The following is a 24,731-nucleotide window of genomic DNA, read 5'->3' as shown; positions in this document are numbered from 1 at the left end:
TTCTTTGATTCTTCATCCCATTTCATGTTTTTTCTTTTCTTTTTCCTTTTACAAATTCATTTTTCTTTCTTCCCTTTTAAAGTTTTCTTTCTTTCCCCTCTTTATTTCACTTTTTCCTCTTTATTTATCTTTCCTTGCAACATTAATTGACCCATAAATGTTCACAAATGGCAAGGAAAAAATGGTCTTACGTGAGTTTCGTCGCGTTTCACTGTCCCAATGTCTCATGTTTTAGATTATTCCACGACCTCACCACAGTTTGGTTCTTGGAGACCTTTTGAATTATTATGGCGCAAAAAGAAAAAAAATAACAATACATGAATTTTTCAGGGGTCCCCAATAATTTTTCAGTAATGTAGATGTCAATTTTTTCTGATACCCATAAATCTACAGTTTTTAACCCGTTTCAAGTTGGTTAGAAACTTGGGTTTCATCAGCTAAAAAAGCAGTTTATATTCTATACTTTCTTTAATAAACTGATAGTATTGAAATTGTTGTTTACCTCCAATATTTCGATGTCTATCTAGATCTATTTCTGATCTCTGTTAAGAAACATTTGAAATAAACAGTTTCAATTCTAGCTACTAATACAACCACTAGCACAAGAAAACATTTCAGATATTTTGGTACAGATAGCGTGTAGTCCTTTGTTACATTCCAGAACAATGCGATAAAGGGCTGAACATCTGCCTTTACACTAGACCAAACACAAATATTAATACTCATTGAAAACACAAAAAGATGTCTTTCTTGACCGGCGCAGCTGCCGTTATGTTCAGTAAAGCTGTTCTTATACCAGCTTATTCCTTTTTTTGCTCTTTTTTTCTTCGGAAATTTGGGCATTATGCAAAGAACCGAGTATCACAGACTACATTTGATTGGCAATGCGAAATTAAAATTCGAAACATTGGCATGTTGCTGATACCAAGAGACCAGGAGGAGATGAGGTACAATATAAACAGAACGTGAAATGAAATTTTTGCTCCAATTTTTCATGCAAGTTTATGGTTTACTATGGCAACTCTTCCTTCCTTTCTTCATTCCTTCCTTCAACTTAATATACTGTTGTGTGCCCTTTTCTTAAAACATTTTAATCAATGCACCGCGTTTAACTCTTTTGATGATTGTCTTAAATGAGCATTTGCGTGTGTAGAAATAATATTTGCGTATTGATTAATCTCTCACCTAAGTCAGCTAATAAATAGATTAATTTACTGTGAAATAAAGTTACGACTCGCTTTTTCAGATGAGATATCAATTTTGGATAAATATTTAAGATTGATTCTTAAGAGATTTAGTTTTTTTCTTTTTTAAGTTAATTAATTAATTTATTTATCTATTTATTAATTTATTTATCTATTTATTTATTTATTTATTTATTTTTTTTAAAAGGAGTGCCAATATATATGCACATAAAGGAAATGGTGAAAGATTCGTTGTGACAGAAAAGTTTGACGCAAAGATTGTTTCCCAAGCAAAAAAATATTGCTTCATTTAAGTTCCACTTCTCTATGGTAAAACAGTGCAGCTATCTATGTGAAACTCATCACGAAACTTGTGGTAGACTGAAGTCGAACAGGGGGAGAAAAATTCCCGAAAGAATTTTTGTGGACCTGAGAAAATAACGCTGACATTGAGCGCGGCAAAGTCTTTATTCCGAGATCCTGCAGTGCATTTATATGTGTGCGTCTGTTCGGAGAACTTGGATTAAGAAATAAGGTATCCCCTTCTCGCCCCTTCCACACAAACACGCACACGCGCAGCTACGCACGTAAACACACGCACGTGAAACATTTCAAAGGTAGGGTTAGTCTGTCTTTCAAATGCAACGCTTTTTGTAAGTTTGATCGGTCAGCAGCGTAAATGAGAAGAAGAAGAAGGTGAAATAGAAAGTAACTCGACGGACAGTTAAATACAGGAGAACATTAAATCAAAATTTAGATGATCGAAGTAACTATTCGACCACCTGCTGCGTCCACACAGCTGATGAAGTAATATCATACTACTGCCCTCATAGATCGCCGCTCTTCTGTTCACCCTGAACGATGATAGAAATATCTCTTCTTAAAAAAAAAACAGGAGGCGAGCGTTTGTCCGAAGAGGGAAAAAAATAAGAAATGGGAGACAAATAAGTGACCAATATATGCGGAGTTGTCATCCCTGAAATTATCCAGGTTTTTTTTATCGGAATCCACTGTAAAGTTTCAGTTAAGACACTCTGAGTGGAAAGTTACTGTTTCTGGTTCCCGGTATGTGACATTGAGCACGGCGCGCTATGTACGTGCAATCCAGCATTCGCCATCTCGAGCCATGTTTGAACAGCGAGTTGTTGGAGATACGTGTAGATAGCTCCTTTCGACATGCTGTTAGTAAATACTGCTACACTGAGAGAGTGCTAGCAGAACACGAGTTTGTCAGGTGATTTTTGATTGCGTTAGGTACACGTGTCTTAGTTTAATCTATGTCATCATCTCGAGAATTAAGTGGGTCTCCAGCGCACGTCAAGGGCAAGCGGTCATACTTTGTGTGTTTAAGACTGCATTTGTGTTCAACCTTTAAGGGGACCCGTGGTGAAAATGGGGTCATTCCGTCCACAGCATTTTAAGTAAAGAGACGGCTGTGCGTGTATTCTCATTTTTTATACTCCCGAGCGGCATGTTTATAAACAAACTGTTGATCCGAAATGTTGTTTTCTTTTCGGTGATTTCAAAAAAATTATAAGACGGTCGGATCGCCCGTATGCAATTTTCCTGACGCAGACCCTTATACCATTATGATCAGATAATCAAATCTATTTGTTTTATGAGGAAATAAGCTATATGTATTAAAATAAACGGACGCTTAAGGAAGGACAATAATCTGGACCCCTAATTCGACTCCCGGAGCCTGATCATGTCCTCAAAATTTTATTATATCATGTAATAGAATTTAGCCGCAGCCTGGCTCTCCTTTTGGTCGAAAAATGAGGGAGGGGCCTTGAAAGTGCTACGTGCGCAAGACAACCTGCCCCTGGTTGCGAAATTCACTTAAGATCAGCGCGTGTTGCGCTGTGCAGACGTAATTTACGTCTATACAGCCACTGCGGGTAGACTGCTGTTCCTCAGGAAGAGACGCTTAAGTGTTCCTTGTGGGTTTTCTGAGCTAATGCATTCATCATCTACGAAAACGCCAGTAGGGAACGGGCCATCAAGTGGTATATAAATGGCTCGACCAACTGTCGAGGAGTATACCACATTTGTGAGAGAAACTTTAAAGACTACATACACGTGCTTACTCGCGCCATTCCGTACTCTACGCGATCTCAGACTGAAGGAATTGAAATTAACAGGAATTTGAAATTTACTAGAACTGTAATTTACAACGAGTGATATTTACAAGGACTTTTTCAAGAAACAAACAACTGAAATTCGCGTAAGAAATAAGAATTTATTGACAAGAGAGGACAGACACCACCCAACGACGACAAGATATTTTTAAACAAGAGATTAGACATATTTAAGAGACAAGAAGATAGACTTTATACCAGAGAGAGTTTACTCAAGAATTATCTTAAGTTATTCATCTTCTGATACATTCTGTTTGGAGCCTTTTACTCCGCCTACTGTGATACTGATATAAGGTATGTAGATCTTTCCTACAGCTATTCACTACTTAACCTAACATCTAACCATGGTTTGTGTTTTTACTAATAATTTACCACCAGATACTGGTGCAGCTGTCCCTAAATAATTAACTGTCCTTCTTTATTTCTGTTTTGCAGTTATTTTTCCTGTTTCAGTTCTCGTTTAAATGTGCGTTTTTGTTGTTTTGACGTTAATGTTTGGGATATTGTGTTTATTAAGTTTTTTTTGGGGGGGAAGGGTGTTGCCAATTAGATTGTTTGCTTGCTTAATAAAGTTGACTTGAATGACTCTTAAATTCCACCCATGTTTAGCTGTTATTGAAATGTTTTCTTGTTTTTGACTTGTGATTGCCTGACAGCTGTCTCGGACTCTGACAAGTTAACTCGAAAACAGAATTCCACATTTTTCGTTTTTTTTTTTTTTTTTTAAATTTCTCTCCCAACGTCTTGTTTATTACATGAAGCTATTAACCAGAGGCATTTTCACCAATGCTCTTTCACCGTGTCACTGGTGTCCCCTTCCTCCGACCTTCAGCTACACGTTAGAACATTTCAGTCACGTCAAGGTGTTGCATGGGTACAGGAATAGCTCAACCCACGTGGCGGTATATAGCGTTCCCTCACTGTAGTCTCGACTTTTAACAGACAGCTGGATGACGTATACTGTTTAATGCCAGTTAAACCTTCTCATAGACTAGAATAAAAATTATATGAATAATGTTAGTACATGTATAACGCCCGTTTTGTTGAGTTCCTGTACCTATGTGTTCCCTTATGAAAATGCTCTATAGGATCCCTATGCCATAATATGACTTTATAGGACTCTATGAGAATTCTGTTGAACGTCCTAAAGGATTCCTATCTTGTGATATATCCTGTAGGGCCCTATAGTGAATTTTCCGTTAGGGCCCAGGTAGTGGTTAAGGGCGACGAGGATATAAAGATGCCTTAATGTCGGTATCACACGAGGTAGATAAAGAGTGGTCTCCAGGCTACTATATAGCGTACAGCGATGTCACCTTGGAGAGGCAGGCGCACACACGTCCCGGTGTAACGACACTGAGGGTCCGTGTAACAGAAAGTCCGCCCTTCGTATAGTTATAATGGTTGGGGTTAGTCTGACCTAAGTGGGTCCAAATCTAGGGCGAGGCTTACTGTACAAAGGAATGGCAAGTGGATTCACTATCATGGGGGACTCTCTGTCACGTTTCACCGGTACTGTCTCGTGTCCTCAGACCAGGTCAATGACCCCTGGTCAGTGGTCAATCCTCAGGTGGAAGCTATATTAGGAAGAGCATGTGCAGAGAAAAACTTTGCGATAGAGCAATACAGTATCTTTTTTGGAGAGGGATTTTTGTTCAATCACCACCTGTGGCACGTTTATTTCCTGTCTGTAACGTACACGTGTGCAGTAGTTCAGTCAGTAACACGTGGTTTTATCTCGTTTGGCTATTCTTTCAGGTGGTGATTATGTACATATTTCAATTAACGATTCTTAGTTTCTTAGAATATTGGAATTAAAGTATACGCATTTCAATCAAAACACTACACACACTTTACCGCGTTCTTTTTTTATTAAGACAACCTGCATACATGTACAATAGCTTAAAATCCCTGCTCACCGTGCTGAAAGAGTTCTCAAGTTAACTGACTCGGCAACATTTATTTATTTATATTTTTTTTGGTGAGGGGGGTTTGATTTTCCCAATCCTTCAGAAATTGCAAATAAAATAACATTTTTAGTGCTTAGGCAAACACTGCGTGATGATCGAAAATCAAAGTCTTAACTTTATGAAATGTGCAAATATGCACCGACAGTGACACCGACTGGCTTCAGCATATCTTGCTGTTAGGAACTTTACTTAAAGTTAACAAGGAATAAAGCGCAGGCGGTTGCTACCTGTTCTAATTACTTTAAATTGACGTTTCTTAGAATATGGGAAATAAGGCATCCGCATTTCAACCAAAACACTATACACACTTCGCGGAGTTAATTTGACTGAAGACAGCCTGCATACATGTGCAATAGCTTGGAATTTCTGCTACGTGTATATGTTCTGACTCCGCAACTCCTTTCTTGGTTTTCTTTTAATTTTTCCTACTCCTTCACAAATTGCTATAATTCGCGAATTTCGATATGCGCGTAATATATTTCACTTCGATTTCTTAAAACAACAGTTGAACAGCTTAAGCAAATATTGCGTAATGACCGAAAATCAAAGTCTTAATTTTATGAAATGTGCAATTCCGCACCTGGCGATAACGCCCACACCCTTGTCATTAAATTCACTGAAAGTTAATCAAGAACAACGCGCAGGCCGTTGCAACCTGTGAACGCTGCATTGATTTTTACCAAGCTTAATAGACGGGGTATCGTCTGCGCTGAGAGAGGCTCAATCATCGAAACCCCATGCCCCACTTTAACCGCTTCCTCGTATCAGTGTAAAAACAAGACTGAAGTCCCTCAGAAGATGTAATGTTTATCTTCATTAAAGGTGAACCGCTATTTGGCTTTGTTCACCCCACACGTGGCAGACATTAAGATACCGCAGTAAACCATCACTGGGTACCAGAAAAAAGTCTCGCGAGCGCGTGGCTAGTAGGAGGAGTTTGTTTTGGCAGTCTCAGTACTGGCTGCGGCATTTTTTTCTAAATCGACCCGCTCGAAAGGAAGCTTGGGGGAGGCATTACATTCTGAATTCTCATATATTGCTTTCGACTTTAAACTCTTAGATTAAGGCCATTTCCTGAGTTTTCGGAGCTATATGTTTTTTCTACAAGTTTCTTTATGTGGTCTGTAGTGATGTTCATTTCCTAGGTTCGGAATATTGTACGGTTTTTATCTCCATTATCAAATCGACATGTCGTTAGCGAAGCATCTAGTTAAGAAGGGGAAATAAAAGACACTCAAGAATGGACAAAGCAATGTCAAATGCTGTGAGGGTCTTTTTTATGAAAAGGTGGTCTTTAACCGCGCATCCTCGAACTTCAGTGGGGAACTCTTCACTGCAAAAAGGGCGGTTCATTCGCCACACCCCACACCCCACCCCCACCCCCCGCGCCCAGGGCATTACAGCAAAGCGTTTGGTCTCATAAAGAATGGCGTTCCTGATACAGCAGTTATATTGTGTGGTAGTTAGTTTTACATTCACAGAAGCATAAAGAGTATAAAGTACGGATTTAACGTGATTTCCTGTCACCTTGCAGAATGAGCTGTAGAAATAAAGATGCTTTTTCAAACAGACATGTTCAATCAGAAAATAAAAGACAATACCCCGTATTTCAAGACGCTACATGCATTTTTTTTCGATTTAAAGTACTGTGTTTGGATGCTGTTAGGTTTACACGGATGATGGTATTACTGGATGATGAGAAAGTTACAATCTGCTCGCTGGGTGTGACTCTAGCGTCTTTGGACGACCTCATAACGTAGACACCAGGAAAAAAATTAGCAGATAGGGATATAAGATAACTCAATAGACAAAGTACATCAAACGTCGTATTTTATTCATCAAACTAGTTTCCCTTTCAGAACCAGAACACGTTGACACACCTGTCGATTACCAATTCCAAGGAGGATTCTTGTGAATTTTCACACATATTGAAATTGCGGTTTTTCTTACTACATACATTGTATAATAGGTGATGGCATGGATTAATATGTACAATTACTGAACGTCAGTGAAACACCAGGCATATTGAGTCTGTGTGGTTTCTCTTGGCCTGTTTCTGTTTCATCGACTATGCGAACTATTTGATTCGTGTGAAATATCGCTCCTAGTTTGAATGAATATTATATACACTTTTGCTACTAGTGACCATTGCTACGCGTGTGCATGTATCCCGATCTTTTTCTTTCTTGTCACACGTATTTCAGCATGCTGGGGGAGAGAGTGGCGGAGGAAATAGCCTTTGTACCCCTTTTTACACCCGCCTAGCTTCCCATGTCCTGTATTTGATGTTGGAAGAGGAAGACCTTGGGTGATCTTCTGGTACCTGAGCGCGTGACATTGACCCCACAGCGGGTCAGTGACCTCACAGCGGCTGAGGACAAGTTGACGTGGTTTACCTCTGTAGTTTCTGTAGGAAATCTAGATGGGGCGATCAAGGCTAAACTGCAGAAAAATGAAAATTAAGAATACAAAACATCCTGGGTAACCTTGATATCAGACATGTCGTGGCGTTATTTTCTGCTCTAGAAAGCGAAAACACAATGTACAACGCAATAACCCGATATATCATCAGTCTGTAGTTTGAAAAGAGGCGAGGGGCTAAAGACTTTTATTACTATTCTGGAAACTGAGCATACAATGTTAAACGCGTAATATCGTCAGTCTTGAGTACAAGAAGAGGTGAGGGGGTGAAAGAGCTTTATCTCTGCGCTAGATACTGAATATACCAAAACAATGTGACAGTCCAATATGCTCAGTGTCACCCAAAGCCTGAGATCAGTGACACTTTGCTCATAGGTTATCAGTTTTCTGTAACGATAACCTCGACGGGTGTGACGGATCTAGATCTTGTATCGAACACATCATTGTAAAGCCTATAGAGTTTGACACTGTGTTTTGTAATTTCGTATTCATCACAGTATGTCAATATTTCTCCTCCATTATAATCTTTCTATGACGTGAGGTTTAGCCATTGAATGGTTCTGTGCGTTTAATTTTACTATTACTGCCTCTACCCCTTTATCCCTGGACAGGAGAATACGCGACCTGATTCAGCGTGATGGTATACAAGGATTGCATTGTTTTTTTTTTCTGCAATGAGTGTGATGTGGCACCTGCGGTTTTTTTTATGTCAGACAGTGCACTTATTCATTCAGAAAAACCTGAATGATTCTCTTCAAAAGACAACCAAGAGACTATTCATCAGACTCAATGTAGCAGATACACTCCTCTTCTTGAGGAGAGTTACCAAGGATTCCGGTGTTTTATGACTAAAACTTTGATTGATTTTTGTTAAGATTTACCAGAGTTTAAATGTATAGTGATCAGCGTGCTTGTCACTGTTAGCGATTTAGTGAATCTTTATTGGCAGCAACACTTACAGAAAAAGAAGAGGAAAATAGCGTCGTTAACTGTCAATCAATTGGACACTCACTACATCCGGTCCAATCCATTTAGTAGGTCGTTCATCAGTGACGTCAGCAACGCTTTAGCCAATCAAATGTGTAGTTTTGCACTCATCGCCCACTTGACTTCACAGGCGATATGGTGAATGAAATGGTGTGAGAAGTAGGTTATGAGTGCGTTTTAATGAGACAGGCACATGATGCTTACGCTTTTTACATGTTTGCACCATGCAAATTCAAACTCCCAGTCACGTTGAAGGACATGTGTTTGATAATTTAATTCTGTAACTATTGGGGAATGTAATGCAACGTACTATAACAGTATGGTTAGCAGGATTTAGTTTTTTTTTTCTGTCGGTAGGAGATTTAGGAATTATTAGATGTCTAGGTCTAAGCAACATTTATGTCATATCTTTTTTTGACCTGGGATTTGTACAAGTTTGCTGTCTCTGCTGCTGTATCCAATTTTCGTTATATTTGTGGTTGTGTTTTAATACATATACAGGTAATGAAAGATAGTTCTTAATTTTTTTCCTGACATTTGGTGACATCGAACACTCGTTACTCAACTCCCTGCAGCACTCACCGACGTGTTACTAACTGGTTACTGTAGCCTCATTAATGCACTTTGTCACAATCTCACTTTTGATCCTTAATTGCTGTATCTGATACAGTTCCAGATGTCATCTTTTCCGTAATTAACAGCTCTCAATTTGTCACGTTTTCAATGTCATACTGCAGGTGTAGTCCTACGTTTTCACATATACGTTTTTCTTTCTTCTACCGCACCATAAATGTGTATGGTACAAGTATACATTGAATCTTGGGTTTACAAATCATCATTTTGATCCAAATCAAAAGTCCGTACTTTGTTTTATTGTATCATCCATTGACAAACGGTCCATTACCTCCAAGATAACACAAAAAAGTTGAGAACATCGCCGTCATTGAACGTTGTTGTCGTCTGATTAATAATTTTCCCAATTTTCTATTGGTCAAAAATTCTGAGATTACGTGAATATTATGTATAGTGATGTTGCCAATGGCACATACTATGTTTAATCAGATCCCAAATCCAGAATGTAGGATCATTATCTACGTTTATCATATAATAAGTAAAGTAATATATTTGTTAGAATGGCTGTTTGAAGGTTATTCCACTTTCCCTTACTCCTGTTTGAACAAGGTGAGGGGGTCACCTTGCCAGTCTTTTTTCTTTCGTTTCTTTATAACTGTGGTGGAATGGGATTTTCTGTACTTGTCTGCTTAAAATTGCAAGAAACCGTGAAATGGAGCTTGTGAGAGGATAATATGTTGAGTACAAAAAGCCAAACACACACACACACACACACACACACACACACACACACATATGGGCACACATATGGTTTATTAATGAATATTTACAGATAACCTGTTTTCAGATTTTACAAAACCTATTTTTCCTTTGTTTGCAACGATGACATTAAAGCAAAAAGCTCATTGTTTCATTGTAGACTGTATATTAAAGAAACCTTTATAAAGTCATAGGACAGTAGTGGTTCGGGGTGGGAGGTACAGACTAGATGTATTTGGCACCTCACTTGACATGCCATAGACGTAAAACCAAACAATTCCAACAGCCAACTCAACCTAGATATCAGCCTCGAGGACCATTGAAGTTGAAATCCTGGTGGCTCTTGGCGTTGCTGGGTCTCAAGGTGAATCTAACCTAGCTGTCTGTGGTTGAGATTGCGGTTAGGCAGGTCTTAATATGTTGGTTTTTATCCACTGGAATGGCGGCTAATTTAGGTGCAGGAGTCGGAGGCGACCGCACGCAACGGCGATGTTTCTGATTACGTGACTCAGTGCTGAGCATCAATGGACGTAGACCTCAAATTCCAGTGGCGGATTTGTGAGGGGGGTGTCAGGGGGTCCTGTCCCTCCCTTCGATTTCTGAAAAAAAAACACACCAATGGCCCCTTCTTGAAATGATAATTTTGACTAGTTGAATCATAGTTGTAAACCGTACCAAATGGCACTGTTTGCCCTCTAAGATACCCTGAACTCCCCCCCCCCCATTAAATATTCCCTTTCCGCCTGTTTTAACATTCTGTATTGTAGTTCCTTCATTGGAGTCCCCTTCCATGTGCCCGACTCTATACTGGTGCCATCAACGTCGTGATTTTATCTACGGTAGGCGTATATGACATGTAAATCTTTTATGTCCCTTTGGATTCGGTGTCATATACATGTGCCTCTCTCTCTCTCTCTCTCTCTCTCTCTCACACACACACACACACACACACACAGATGTCTGACAATGAATGAATGTTATTGGGGTTGAGGTAAAATAAAATAATAAAATGCATTGCCCATTAAACCCATATTTTGGTATTGGTTTACAATTTCATGGAATCATTGAATCACAGGCACATATCAGTCGCACACCTGTTGGCGCGTAACGTATCTGACCAAGGAAATTTGGTCTCACACTTTTGATCTGCCTCGCGTTGAGTTACAGATGCCACATTCAAAACAATAAATCTTTATCATGATATTTATTAGAATAATAGGAAAGGCGTTGAGGAAAAAAACACAGAAGACACTATCAGATCCGGTTAAATCTTACATTCCTTGTCCTTAAATCATTTCTAAAATAGGAGAGTAATTTGTCACAGTTTTAAGGGGGTCGTTGTGTAAATGGGGACCCGGTCCATTAACGTCGTGTTTTGGCGTTGGTTTACAATTTCACGGAATCATTAAATCACAGAAAGCTATAATTCAACGAGGCCACCTGCTTTCAGGGCGCATTTGTCGTTTATTTCTATACTAGAAATCATAGTCGGCTATCCATCATACAATCAGGTATCCCATAAGTAAGTAAGATCAGACCGAACATTTTCTTTTTAATGACGGGCCGGCGTGCGAGCGGCGACAGGGGTCCATAGACGTAAGTTACCATTGCCACTATGTACATAATCACATATTGCAGCTTGTTTCTCTGGTTTTATTTATTTATTTATTTCACTTCTTGAAGATCATTGTGGTAATATTGAAATTTACAGAATCGCTTTCAAATCGCATTTTTAGCTACTAAGTCAACTTTAAATTGGCTACAACGTCGTGTGTCAGGAGGCAATTGGCATTATTGGCGGCAACACGCATGAAGTAATCATCCAAATCAAATTGTTTTGGTTTCATTATATGAATGAATTGATACCGGCTTAAACGTTGAAGGGCACAAACAACGTAAACCACCCAAGGACAAATATACGGCAATACACACATATTTAGGCTATCCATTACGTCAACGGTACGCCACATCGGACAGTATTGATTGGGTGTATATATATATATATATATAACATATCCATATTTTATATATTTGGACAGGTGCGTGAAAGCAAAGAATACTGTTGTGTGTCCCATCCGGTCTGCTTAGTACTAAGATTAGGGCAAGTGCAATGCAGGCCGGGATGCTCCCGAAGTACTTGTATACGATACATGGAAAAAAAGAGAGCCGTGTAGCATGTTAAGACGGCCTGCAGTTTATTTTTTATTTATTCATACACTTAGCCATTCATTTATTGATCTTGTTACTTATCATTTTATTTATCTATCATTGTCATCACTATAAGATATTATTGTTTTTTTATAATTGTTATTTATTATTTTTATTATATTTTATTATTATTATGAAAGCAAGAGGTGCCGCGAAGAGATCAAAAATTCGGCTGTCGTCTATATGAACTAGATTAGATACTAGTAATTAGAAAGGGTTAGTATCTGTCGATAGACTACAGTTGACCCGCACACTAATAGATCTGGTCTAGAGATTGAGGAGTTACTGTACTAACCACGGTTGTTTCAGATAGGTGGCTTCTTAATTCCCTTTTCTTTGATTGCGCGATGATACATGAATAGTACCTACCATGAACAAAAGGAGGCAATGTATCAAATAGAACACAATACGTAGGTTGTTCATTATTTTCTTCTTAAATTACCCAACAACTGGGCATCACATTCTGATAATTTTGTTGATCTTGTAAAAGGATGTGTCTTGGAATGATTTAATTATATGCCCAGCTGAGCAGCACTTTTGCACGCTAAATCCGACAGCATGGCACGAAAAACATGTAGCTACACGTGCGTAAGCCTACAGAATAGCGTCGATGTCAGAATTTGAGTAACATTTGTTCTTTCTAAAGTGCATTAGATAAACATATGAAAAGCAAATCTTGCTCCGACTGAGCACTTAAAAAAAACAGATTTATCTTCTATGAAAAGCTAATAATAAAAATGCTGTGAACCTCCAAATATCTGGATGTTTATCTAGATATCTTGAAGGAATGAAGCTATTCAGGTTAATAGCCTCTTACTGGACATATATCACTAAAATTGGTGAAATATTGTGGACGTGCAGGATTCTAATGTACTAGTTTTTTATCAAAATTAAAAAAAAAACTTTACGAAAACAGGGAAATAATAAATCAACATGGGTGGCCGTTACCAAGTGATGACAGAGTCAGCTGCATACGTCTTTACGTCACCACAAAGCCAGATTTGTGCAGAATGAAATATAGATGTCTGAGTTGCAGTCTGATCTCTTCGTCTGAGAGCAGTGCTGGAGACAACCCCTAATTTCTTTGTGCTAGCATTACCCCCCTCTCCCCGCCCCCAAAACCCCACCCCTTGTGAAACACTTATACTATAGAACAAACTGGGTTAGATGGACATTTACCTTATATGCCAAATGATTTATTCAGTTAATGTATTACACATACGTTTCTGTCACAGGAACCTAAAATAAACACGTTGGTTTTGTAAAAAGTAAGTTTCAGATTACTGACATGCGTTAGCATGCATTCGGCTTTTCTGTGAAACTGTTCAAACTGCATGGAACCAGACTGCATGGCTTTTAAGACCTATTGGAGACAATTGAGATTGTTAAGAACTGTAAGGGTTGTCATTGGAATCTGGTACAAATGCATATATACTATTTAAAATTTCATTCACGAAAGGGGTTTTGTTTGCTATATTTGTGTTTGGAACGTATGGAATTGAAACTGGGGACAACTGCAACAAGCACCACAGGGCCGGGGGAAGAATAGAGGGTTAAATATGTCCAAATTACCTTATCAAACGTCCATACCAAAGTGTTAGAAGGTCGTTTTACAGTCACAAAGGGCCTATAAACCAGCAAATGCGAAAAATAATCCAATTGCACAGAACCTTTGGCAGTGCTAATTACCCGACGATCACAGCAGAACATTTTATAGCGCATATAATCAGAGACAGCGGTCACATTTGGGATTGTTCGCTGTGTTTATGTTTCTGTTAATCCTTTAAGTAGACCAAAGAGGTGTAGGGACCGGTGTTCACACAGTTACCGTTCTACTTACAAAGGGGGGATCCGGTTTTCAGCGATCAACGCCCATCTAATGTGCAAATGGTGTCTTGTTAACGTTGAAGCACCAGCCTTCATATTTCCAGACCTTTACAAATTACTTCTTACACCTTTGGAGAGGGACCGCCTATCATATTTATTATTCTTTTACAGGTAGTTTGTATTGTAGCGTTCGTCCGATATTGCTGTTTTAAACACCATTAATCCACCATCGGTTTTTGAAGCACATTGGTCGGTCCTGCCGTTACGGGGAATTAAAGTCATGTATGCAAAATATGGCAAATGATGCACTGGAAAGAAAATAAAAAGGATAATGTGCAAGATAACACATATATAATACAATATAACTAAAAAACGATGGTTCCTTTTATTGATTAGTAATTTCCTTATCAATATAATAATCAGGAGGAGTGTTGTAACAGTTGACGTGGTTTGTTAAACACTGCTGCCTAAGTTGATTGAGTCTGTAGATATAATGATCTTCTACTTAAAACGGTTTCCAGACGTCAAACATTGCGTAACTGTCACCTTGCCATAGCCGTGACCACACTGTCCACACCTACCCACACCAGTCAATTAATTCTTGATAGGATCGTTTTTTTTTTTGTTTTTTTGTATTATCGTGGGGTATGGGGCTAAGTTACGATTACTTGCTTAAGGAGAAGAAGAGTGAAACTACACGCGATACTCATACTTCTAGAAGCCTCAGCGTGTCTTTCTTCCCTCTTTTAAAAAGAGAGCGATGGGGGTCCATTGGAACTCCTGGTTCTGCCTACTGCAGTTTATCAAACAACATGTCAGGGTTTTATGTGTTTGTGTATGACTTTAGTTTCACACCATGATTTAAAACTGAAAATATTCCCGTGCAATGAAGTTGGCAATTCCTCGCTTTTCATGTTTATCGCTAAAAAGCAATTAAGACTAATTGTTTCCTTCACGACAAGAAACTGTGAACCGCTGGTGCTGCATTGGTTTTAGAATCTGTAATCTGATTGGTTGATCATCGACCTGCTTTAGTCATAAATTGCGCACGTATAGCTGTATATATATATATATATAAATATACACATATATATGGGCTGTTCATGATAGCTGGTGCATCGGTGACTTTTGTTGGCATATCTGAATTGGTGAAACTTCTGACACTTCGAGACTTAACAAGTACGAGTTGAATAAGGTATTTTGTCTGATATATAAAAAGAACTACCAAAAAGGGCGCATAAACAACGCCAACAGGTACCAAGGGGTCCGGTAAAAGACAGCAAGAGAGAGAGAGATTAAAGCTAAAGATATTAAGAAGCAGAAGTTGTCGTGAGTCCAAAGTGGGCGACCGGTAAGACACGTGTATATCTGTGTTGTCTTGTCTTGTTTACAGTGAATTGCCATTTGCAATACAACAAACGGTAAATCTGTATTTTATGTACTTTTTTGTAAATATAATCGGCACAACTATATAACTTGCTACAAAAGACTCATTTTCTACATGTTCGGTTGGGCCAGGTGTTTTCGTTAGCGTTAGTTTCCCGTTATATTCCTATATGTGTTTAAACCGAGTTCCCAAAAGTTTTGTAATTTGCCTACGTTGCGGATGTTTGTCAAAGGTGCCCTCAAAACGTCTAACGCACATCAATTATAATTTGTTAGAGCCAGAATCAATGCAGAACCAAACAGGGAAAGAAATCTACCTTAAATTTTCAAAGGAAAAACACGCACGACATTCTGGGAATGATCAACGTCGTCTGAGGCAAGATTTTACTTAGTTTCGAATATAATGAGGGAATAATGAAAACAACATTTATTCATCGAAAAATTAAAAAATCCAAATAAAACGACATAAAATATTCAAAAACTCCGTCAGCAATCAAAATGAATGAAAGAAACACGAAAGAATCGTGCAAAAGAAAATTGAATATGATACAAAATGTTCCAATATACTTTTATCGAGCGTCATTTTCCGAAACTGTAGTGCGATGCAGAAAAAAGGAACGGGAGGATAATACTATATATGAATTTCGATAATTTCATAAAGCCAAGACCATTAAAAATGGCTATGGTCAGTTGAACGCCGCAAATGTACAGACCTCCGGATAACCAAGAACGCTGCCCTTGTCCAGCTCGTGTCCAGCGGCGATAATTAAACGCTATCGATAGTATATTTGGTTTTTGTTCTTAAAGCAAACCAAGACAAACTTAGATGTGAGAAGGATTAGATGTCGTTTGTCGGAAAGAAGCTTAGATGGAGAGCATGAGAGTGGCGGTCGGAACACAAAACCTGGGACGTGATTATCAGATTTTCGCGTTCATTTGTAGATATTGTTCTGATACGTTGTCTCCCACGTCGTAATTTCCACGGCTAGAAAATGGCTCAGTGTTTGATGTGTCTTCCCCCTGAGGCTGCTTTCTGGAACACTAATCTGGCCGGTGTTTACGTCAATTCAATATGTTCTGTACATTGTTGTCGTTCCTCATTTTGGCCACACTAATTACAAACAGAAACCAGTTTTTAATATCCAGCTTCTCTACTAATTCGTTGTCCTTGATTATTTTTAGTTTTTCCTGATTTTGTTATATTTTATTTTTCTTCCAGATTTGTGTCACCTCTATTAACCTTCAATGCTGGTTCAGATAATTAGTCCTTCCTTTATCAATCGACAAATAAAGCATTTAAGAGAAACTTATTTTAGGACAGAAATGACATAAATTAATACACAAATTGGTCTGTGCGCCCCAGGGCCATGATCAAGGAAATCAAATTATCAAAAAAATGATTTCATAAAAAATCTTTAATGTTTTTTATGACAAAAGCGGTGAATTGCCAGTGTACCACTTGCTAATATTTTACTCTGAGAACATTTTGGTTAATATTTTCATTTACCTTTGGGTTGAATGTCGTTTTTTTTATTCTAATATTTCATTTATTTAAATCATTTTTGAGAAGAACATCATATGAATAGTATTAATTCATGTTTATTTCAAATTTTGATATCTTCATTTCTGGTTTAAACTTCCTCATAATTAAAGGATAAAACGAAATGATTTATAAAAAAAAAAAGAAAAAAAACATAACAGCGTTCCCTTTGAATTCCTTGGCTCTATGTGATAAATTCAGCCAATGCAATGAAAGAAATTTAAAACGTTATTAGAGGTCGCGTAGGCTAACCTTAAGCACGATTTGGCAGGCTTCTTCTGCAGATAACGTAGGAAGAGCAGATAACCTGTTTATTAGAGTCATTAGACCCTCACGCTGGGTTTATAGATAGTAACGAAATTCAGAGCGTTATCCCTGTGTTTTTGGTTAGCTCTTATTTGTAATATTGGTCGTATCGACCCACCGATGACTCTTCTTTAATCTCAGCTCATTTCCGGAGCAAGACTTTAGTGTTATATTTCCCCCTAGCATCAAACAGATGGTAACTCTGCACTGTAATTATGCTATTAATAAAGCTATAATAACGCCACTGAAGCGCGATATTACATTTCGTGTTTCATTATTGGTAGTTTCTGATCAGAGGCGAGTTGTGATTTTCCCTTTGCTAGCTTAGGTCGCGACACTCGAAGTTCGTGTTAAAGTATGTGCTAACGGTGCCATAAACTGTATTAGATATTAAAGTAAATGCCTTCATCTGATGTATTGGAAAATAGATAGATTACTGTGTTTTGTAGTCCTTGGTGTGGTTGGCCGAAAGTGTTTATTGAAGATAGTGTGAAGCCGTTGACAATGAATGACACTAAGCACTCCATAAGTACCAGAACAACGCTTGAAACATAGAAACCACGGAACTATAGCAATGCTACAATTTAACAGTGGTGAAAATGTGTGTGTGTGTGTGTGTGTGTGTGTGGTGTGTGTGTGTAAGAGAGAGAGAGAGGGAGAGAGAGAGATCCAAAAAAATTTAAGTTTGAGACCCTGGGCACGAGCCCCTGTTTCTTACTTTTTGTTATTTCTTTCCTGTTTTTCGTTTTGTTAACGTCACCACACGTCATTATACAACTGTTACCCAGAAAACATGCCATGACATATTTTAGTGAATATTAACACATAACAGCCGCTACTTAGAATCACAATAAGATTGGCGAGAATGTCAAGAGAACGTGATAATTCTTAATCCTCGCTAAATGCTCTGATAGGCTAAATGGCAAGATTGCTTACAATTGGGTTTGTTAGATATTGTTTTCAAAGAAGAAAATCTCTGTGTGAAAAGGATTGAAAAAGCTATTTACTATGAAGTAGTAGTGTTGACATCAAACGTGCATTTCGATACAGGCTGCATGCCTATATAATGCTTACGAAGCTAAAAGTGCTGCTAGAGGCACGTTCAATACACAGAATAATGCTAAAATAAAACATTAGTTAGAGTTGTACCCTTGAAATTCAAGTTTTTACACCTTTTGTCAGGTTTGATATTACGCCCTACTGTACATTGTAAAATCCTTCCGCGTTTCAGATTTTTTTCTAGATTTAATTGCATGTGGGGTCGTTAACAAATGTTCTAAAGCCATTCACATGTAACACGAGAATACTGCGTTAGCATATTTAGAGCGCGGATATATCTTATACTGGTGTGAAAATTTCATAGTAGAAATCTTAGAAACGAAGGCTTTTCGGGGAAAAGTAATCAAACAGCAAACAGACGCTACGTAAGACTTCACCAACAACAATCACTCATTTTACAAAGTCCGTTGTAAGGGCATTTCAGTACAAACAGATAGTGGATTGATATGACCTCTCTCTCTCTCTCTCTCTCTCTCTCTCTCTCTCTCTCTATATATATATATATATATATATATATATATATATATATATATATATATATAGTTACAAGTCTTTGCTTTGAAAAGCTACTCAGTTTGTTAGTGTCTCTGTAGATATTTAGCTGAGGCTTCTTTTCTGATTTGTATTGCTGCTCAGTTTCGTTTACTTTACTGTGTGGGTATTCCTCTGTGTGCTTAGGAACACTGGTAATACAAACAGTGTATAAATTTAATAACTTTGATCACGAAATACGGTCATAAGACATATCTGACGACTACCAACCGAGGATATGCGTTCAATATATGTGTTGACATGATTCATTGTTGCAAAAAGTACCTTTTATTTCTAGGACTCTTTTTTCTCATTCATTTGGCTTCTTGTAAAGATGGATAGGGTTTACCCGTGTAGTGGTGCTGTTGTTGAACTATATGGCTTCATTAGATATAGATGGGGTATCCATTACTGGCTTTCTTCTGTTAGATAATAGTCATTATTGTGTGGCATCATACATCATTTGGTGCAAACATTCAGGCGTATATCAGTTTATCATCAAACGTATATGGTAAACGTCATCTTTATTCAATATGCTGTTAATTAAGGATATCAATAACAGAATTGGATTATTTTTGAGTCGTTTCAAACTGCTATACTTTTGCAAAAGCCCATCCGCTCACCTTTAAGTGAAGCATTGGGATATTTAGTAGAATGCCTTTTATCTGTCGGTCACTAACTATTATTAGTATTGTTATAATTATCGTTATCATGACTATTGATTTAATTGCTATTAAATGGTTGTTGAAAAAGCCCCACAAATCATATTTTCTACATCTGTATATCCGGCAAAGCTGCTTTTCTTTCCCAAGTCAAATTTAAAAAACGATGAAAGGCCGTGATGTTATTTGAACTAATTTATTCTATTTAAATATTTAATTATTAAACTATTTAAACATTGTGTCCAGCTGACGGTAAAAACATTGTATCCAAGTGCAGGGACGGGCAACACAATTAGTTGTGAATAGAGGAAATGTTTTTGGGGGAAATCCATTTTGGTTGGGTAGTCCTGGATGGGATATTTTAAAGTTTAGCGTGAAATAAACACAGATGCAATTATTTAATGGAAAATCCAAGCACAAACATATTGACTTAATGTATGTTTTCATTTCAATTTCCAGAATAACCACAGACACGATCAACAATGCATACGATGAGCTACATCGTGTACTTCATAATTGCCGCCTTCTACTCTTACCTCGCCTCTTGCCGCCCTCTAGCGGAGACATCCCACTTCCCATCATCCCACAGGTTGGACTCGCGCTTACACAGACTCACTGATGATAACCAGGAGGACATAGCTGCAGTGCAGAGGGTTTGGGAGACGTTGCAAAGTCAGAGAAACAGACTGAGAGACCATAGGTTGCATTCTGTCTCCCCTCAACTGAGCAACTCGAGGTTTGCATGGAGACCAGTTCAAAGAAAAAGGCAACTTCCGGGGTCTATGTCAGTAAATCAAGATTTAGGCGCAATTGCTGGAATGTTGAGGACCGCTTCCCATAGGTGGCAGCAGCGACAGTTGCAAAATATCAAAGCTAAATTGAACAGAATCGGCAAAAGAGGAGACATTGACGAAGCCAGCGGGCTGGATCCCGTGGACATTTTCAATGGTGATTTAGACACAGATAGCAGCGCCATGCAGGGCCCCGATAGCATATTCTCGAACTGGAACTCCGCCCCCACGTTGTCCACTGAGGTCCGACAAATGAAAGAAAAATCCACCGCAGCTTTAAGGGGGCATTTGCGAAACGGAGGCGATCACAGCGAAACTGACAATCACGAACAAAAGCAAGAAGATGAACAAAGTAGCAGCGGCAATTCTGAAACACCCCATGCGGCTATGAAACACAGCCATCATTCTCAACGGAATCCCAGGACAAGGGGAGCTCAAAGAAGTCATTCGGCGCAGGGTTTAGCGAAACGCAGCTCTTCTCCGGTTGAGGCACTTCTAGCGATGTTGAAACAGAGCAGCCCGGCTCAGAAACAATTGATACAAGAGAGAATCCGCGTTCTCACAAAACGTCTGGAGACAGGGACGTCCGATAGTGCAACAGGTAGGGGCAATCAGTTCTTCTTCTTCTTCTTTATATTCTGTTAAGCTTTAGCACACTTCTTTCCTTGATAAATAGAAACATATATAGAAACTGATTTTTTTTTACCAAAATGATTAAGTTCGAGTACTTTTATGGCAACCTTGTAAGCCATAGTTTGTATAGGGTTAACAATTCAGCTTAAATCGAGAACTAGGCAGAAAAAATTTGCAGATATACAGACACTAAAGAGCTAAAAAAAAAAACATTGCACAATAAATGACCATGCCAGGCTTTAAAGGCATCACCGCTATACATCGTCAGTAAGGTTTATAATGAATATATCTGCCTGTCACTTGCAGGTACACAGCAGCCTATCTTGACCCAGAGGCGACAGCTATCGGTGAACGGAGCATTACATGCCATTTCAGACATGCTCAGTGCACACCGCGCCAGACAGCGCCTCACAGCGGAAGAAAGATTACACAACTTAGGGTGATTCTATCAGGTGAGTTTTTAAAATGTGAAATTTACTTTGTTGTTTGGGTAATACCAGTTCATGCTCTTATAAATGGTACAAGTATTTAATATACAAAAAAAAAAAAAAAAAAAAAAAAAAAAAAAAAAAAAACATATAGCTAGCACTTTAATTTGAAATTTAGAAATGCTTGCTCTGGTAAAGTCTACTGGGCAAAGTTTGACTTTAATGAATAACGAGCGGCTAATGATAAAAGTATGAACGTGTTATTGACAGATCCATGTGATAATAAATGCTTCTTTTTGCACTTTGGTTAAATAAAGATTCATCAGTAAATATGCCAGTTGTGGGAGAATAGATATTAATAAGGCATTGATGATCATTCCAATAGCAACAGATTTGAGAAACAATCTGAGAAACAGATTTTATCTGTACCCCGACTATTCTTTTATGTGATTAAATAAGTGGAAAACTAAAATCTATGATTCTATAATTCTATAATGTAATATGATTATATTATATCTATGATTCTTTACAATATTTACAATTACCTATTTCATATGTTTTTCGTATAGGCCTACTATTGAATTTCTTCTTTTATCATATATAATGCGAAACTGAATCTAATGATATTGTTGATGTGAATTAAACGGCCACCTTTAGTAAAATACATATTCTACATAGTTTCTTTACTTTGAATTTGTTTTTTCCAGAATCCACATCCAAACTGATCAATGAAAGGACATGGCCGTTTTACTACTTTCCATTTAACTTTACCTTTGGAATCTGACAAAAAAGGTTCTAGAAGTCAAAATGCATTCCATATGAGGGAACACCACATCACAAGGTCGACTGTACAGAAGATAAAACATACAACATCTGGATGTAAAATTACTTACATTACCGTATATTCTAGCAGTGACTTCAACAACTTGTCGCCTCATTTGCTTTCGTTGTTAATAGTGGTTTCTTTTTGGCCAATGGACGAGACTTGGGAAATTTGGGCAAAAGAAACATACTATAATGCTGTTGAAGACACAGTAGTTGTTTTGTTATTTACTTATTTTGGACTGATGGACTTAATTAGATATTCAGTTGCGGATATATTGTCGTTTCCTGCTTTTTGAAGACAAGCAACAGATGGGGATGAGATATATTCGACATTTTGTGAGATTATTTAAGATTTTTACTCTTGATAATGGCAATATGCCAAAAATGCTAATTTACTTCACTTTTGATTTATTAATTATTTTAGCCATTTTATATTTTCGGCTGTGAACTATTTTGGATGATTTTGGTAAATATTTCGGGGTTCCTCTCTGCAATTGTGTGAATTCATCTCGCCGTTTTACTATATGCTGTATTACCGATTCATAACTATAACTATATATAGTTTTGAATCGGTTTTACGTTTATTGTTTCTAGAAACATTTGGCGTGAATATCGATATGTTAGAACGCAATGCAGTAAAGATGCGATGGTTCTTCAAAAAAAAAAAAAAAAAAGGAAAAGGAAAAAGGAAAGGAAAGAAATCAGGCGATATTGATTTGTGTGTTGATGTTGTTTCAATCATTTGTACAGCCAATCAGATCTCTGTCTCCAACGAACGCTTCTTATCAGTTAGTAAATAACGTATCACATTTGTATAGTGACGTATCTGTAAACCGATAGCAAAACAAATGTAATGTTTGCTCGGTACGTGGTACAATGTATTGTCAGTCGGTATCTCGAAGACGTTATATGCTTTCAAAATGAAGAATCAAATTAGTTCTGATAAAATATGCAGAAACTGGCCTGTGACTCCTTGAAATTGGGTTAATCTGAAAATCAGTGATAATATGAGATTAGTATTTCCTTGGCCATTCGCCTAATAAGCAACTTGTATATTAGCCGATATTCTATACTATATGTGGCTCTTGTGAAATGGAGTCGAGTGTTAATTGAAGAAATCGTACTCTGCAAAGCCCTCATTTTGACAAGAACCATATTCTCTTTCATGGGGAGCAGGCATAATAACAACACTTGTAGATTTTGAAGAGAAACCAAAAAGAAAAGAGCTTCAAGTTTAGCGATTTGCAATACCGCTACAATCAAGCAAATTCTGAAAAGACTGAAAAGGCATTATGGAACTTTACTTTTGAATGTAAACCATTCCATGTTACATTTCAATGATTGCAGAACTCTTTACTGTATAATAACGTTACTTAGATTTCTTTACTTGTGTTACAAAAGGTCATCAATAGACTCCTTCAAATGCAAAGCCAGAAATGTTCATTAAGTTAATCGTTAGCCAACACGGTTAATACAACTCAAAGGACATAATTAGAGCTGGTGTACAGAGAGATATCAGATACTTTATCACATGCTTATTTTTCAGTTCTCGTAACTGCACTTAACATAGCTAATACAGTTGAAAGCAGCACAGTATATCTTAAGCTGTGTTATTTCCACCTGAGTGTAGTCATATGTACATTTATTTTTGTAATTGTTGTTGTATACACAACGTTATTTTAGGTAGTGTAAATGTGTAAATATAGATTAACTTATTAAAATCGGGTGTCGCGTGGTGCAAAAGGTAGCCGTGGTGCAAATATTACTTACAAGCGGATTGGTCATAATTGCAAGGGAACGCATTTATACTCCTTGTTCGTTTCCCTGCAGCTGTGAGAAAATAAGTTAAGATGAAAGTGACATCATGCTTTGACGTCATGACGATGCAGTGGACCTGGATCTCAGTTAGATAATGGAACGCAGGTCGCAAGTCTAAACTATCTCTATTTGTAATGTCAGGAATTGTAACTGAGTTACTAGCCAGAGTCTGAGAATTTCCCGGCATATTAAGATGTTAAGAGCTATAGCTCCGTAGTTCCAGATCGTTTTAGCAAAACTGCAAACACTGTCTGTTTAATGAATAAATTTAATTCATGAAGCAAAACAATTTCGTTCTTTATTTTAATTTTCAATATATATATATATATATTACTATTAAATATACATCGATCAATTGCAGCTGTGAAATGAAATATAGGAAAGGAAAAATGATTCAATAAAAGTTCAGTATTCATGCGTTTTATTACAAAGTCTCTGACAGTTGAAGTTATTCTGTAAATGGTCCCCTTATCGGCAAACGGATACCTCGTATTAACGCCTTGAATCTTGTGCTGAGAAACAGCGATTCAATGAACAAGAAATCAACACATCATTAATTCAGAGATTTTTCTGTCGGTGTTATTAAATGTTTTATTTCACCATACATACTTTGCAGAAAGGTGCAAAAACCCTGTTGGAAATGGCTTTTAATATACCGGTTGTGTTAAAAACTTTACCTATT

The 24,731-nt window shown here is 37.7% G+C and overlaps 1 protein-coding gene across 3 annotated transcripts; it reads left to right on the top strand.

Annotated features, from left to right (window-relative positions):
* Nucleotides 1–3,080: 3,080 nt before the first annotated feature.
* On the top strand, nt 3,081–24,338 carry LOC106178996 (uncharacterized). 3 transcript variants are annotated; one of them, XM_013562445.2, is made up of 4 exons: nt 3,081–3,619; nt 20,014–20,946; nt 21,285–21,430; nt 22,114–24,338. In XM_013562445.2, exons 2-3 carry the CDS (start codon nt 20,037–20,039, stop codon nt 21,419–21,421), a joined length of 1,047 nt encoding a protein of 348 aa, XP_013417899.2. In that variant the 5' UTR covers nt 3,081–3,619; nt 20,014–20,036; the 3' UTR covers nt 21,422–21,430; nt 22,114–24,338. The 3 variants fall into 3 exon arrangements, with proteins under 3 accessions (XP_013417899.2, XP_013417900.2, XP_013417901.2); XM_013562446.2 differs by lacking the exon at nt 3,081–3,619 and adding an exon at nt 11,519–11,631; XM_013562447.2 differs by lacking the exon at nt 3,081–3,619 and adding an exon at nt 15,173–15,421.
* Nucleotides 24,339–24,731: the final 393 nt, after the last annotated feature.

This window comes from Lingula anatina, chromosome 8, assembly GCF_051362555.1.
Source record: "Lingula anatina isolate TDL-2025a chromosome 8, LinAna3.0, whole genome shotgun sequence".
NCBI classification, from domain to species: Eukaryota; Metazoa; Brachiopoda; class Lingulata; order Lingulida; family Lingulidae; genus Lingula; species Lingula anatina.
This window is presented reverse-complemented; position numbering and strand designations above follow the sequence as displayed.

Bases quoted from the DNA above. Each gene is read 5' to 3' on its own strand.
- LOC106178996 (XM_013562445.2), top strand. From the start codon at position 20,037: ATGCATACGATGAGCTACATCGTGTACTTCATAATTGCCGCCTTCTAC. The intron at 20,947-21,284 runs GTAGGGGCAATC...TGTCACTTGCAG, and splicing joins GACGTCCGATAGTGCAACAG to GTACACAGCAGCCTATCTTG.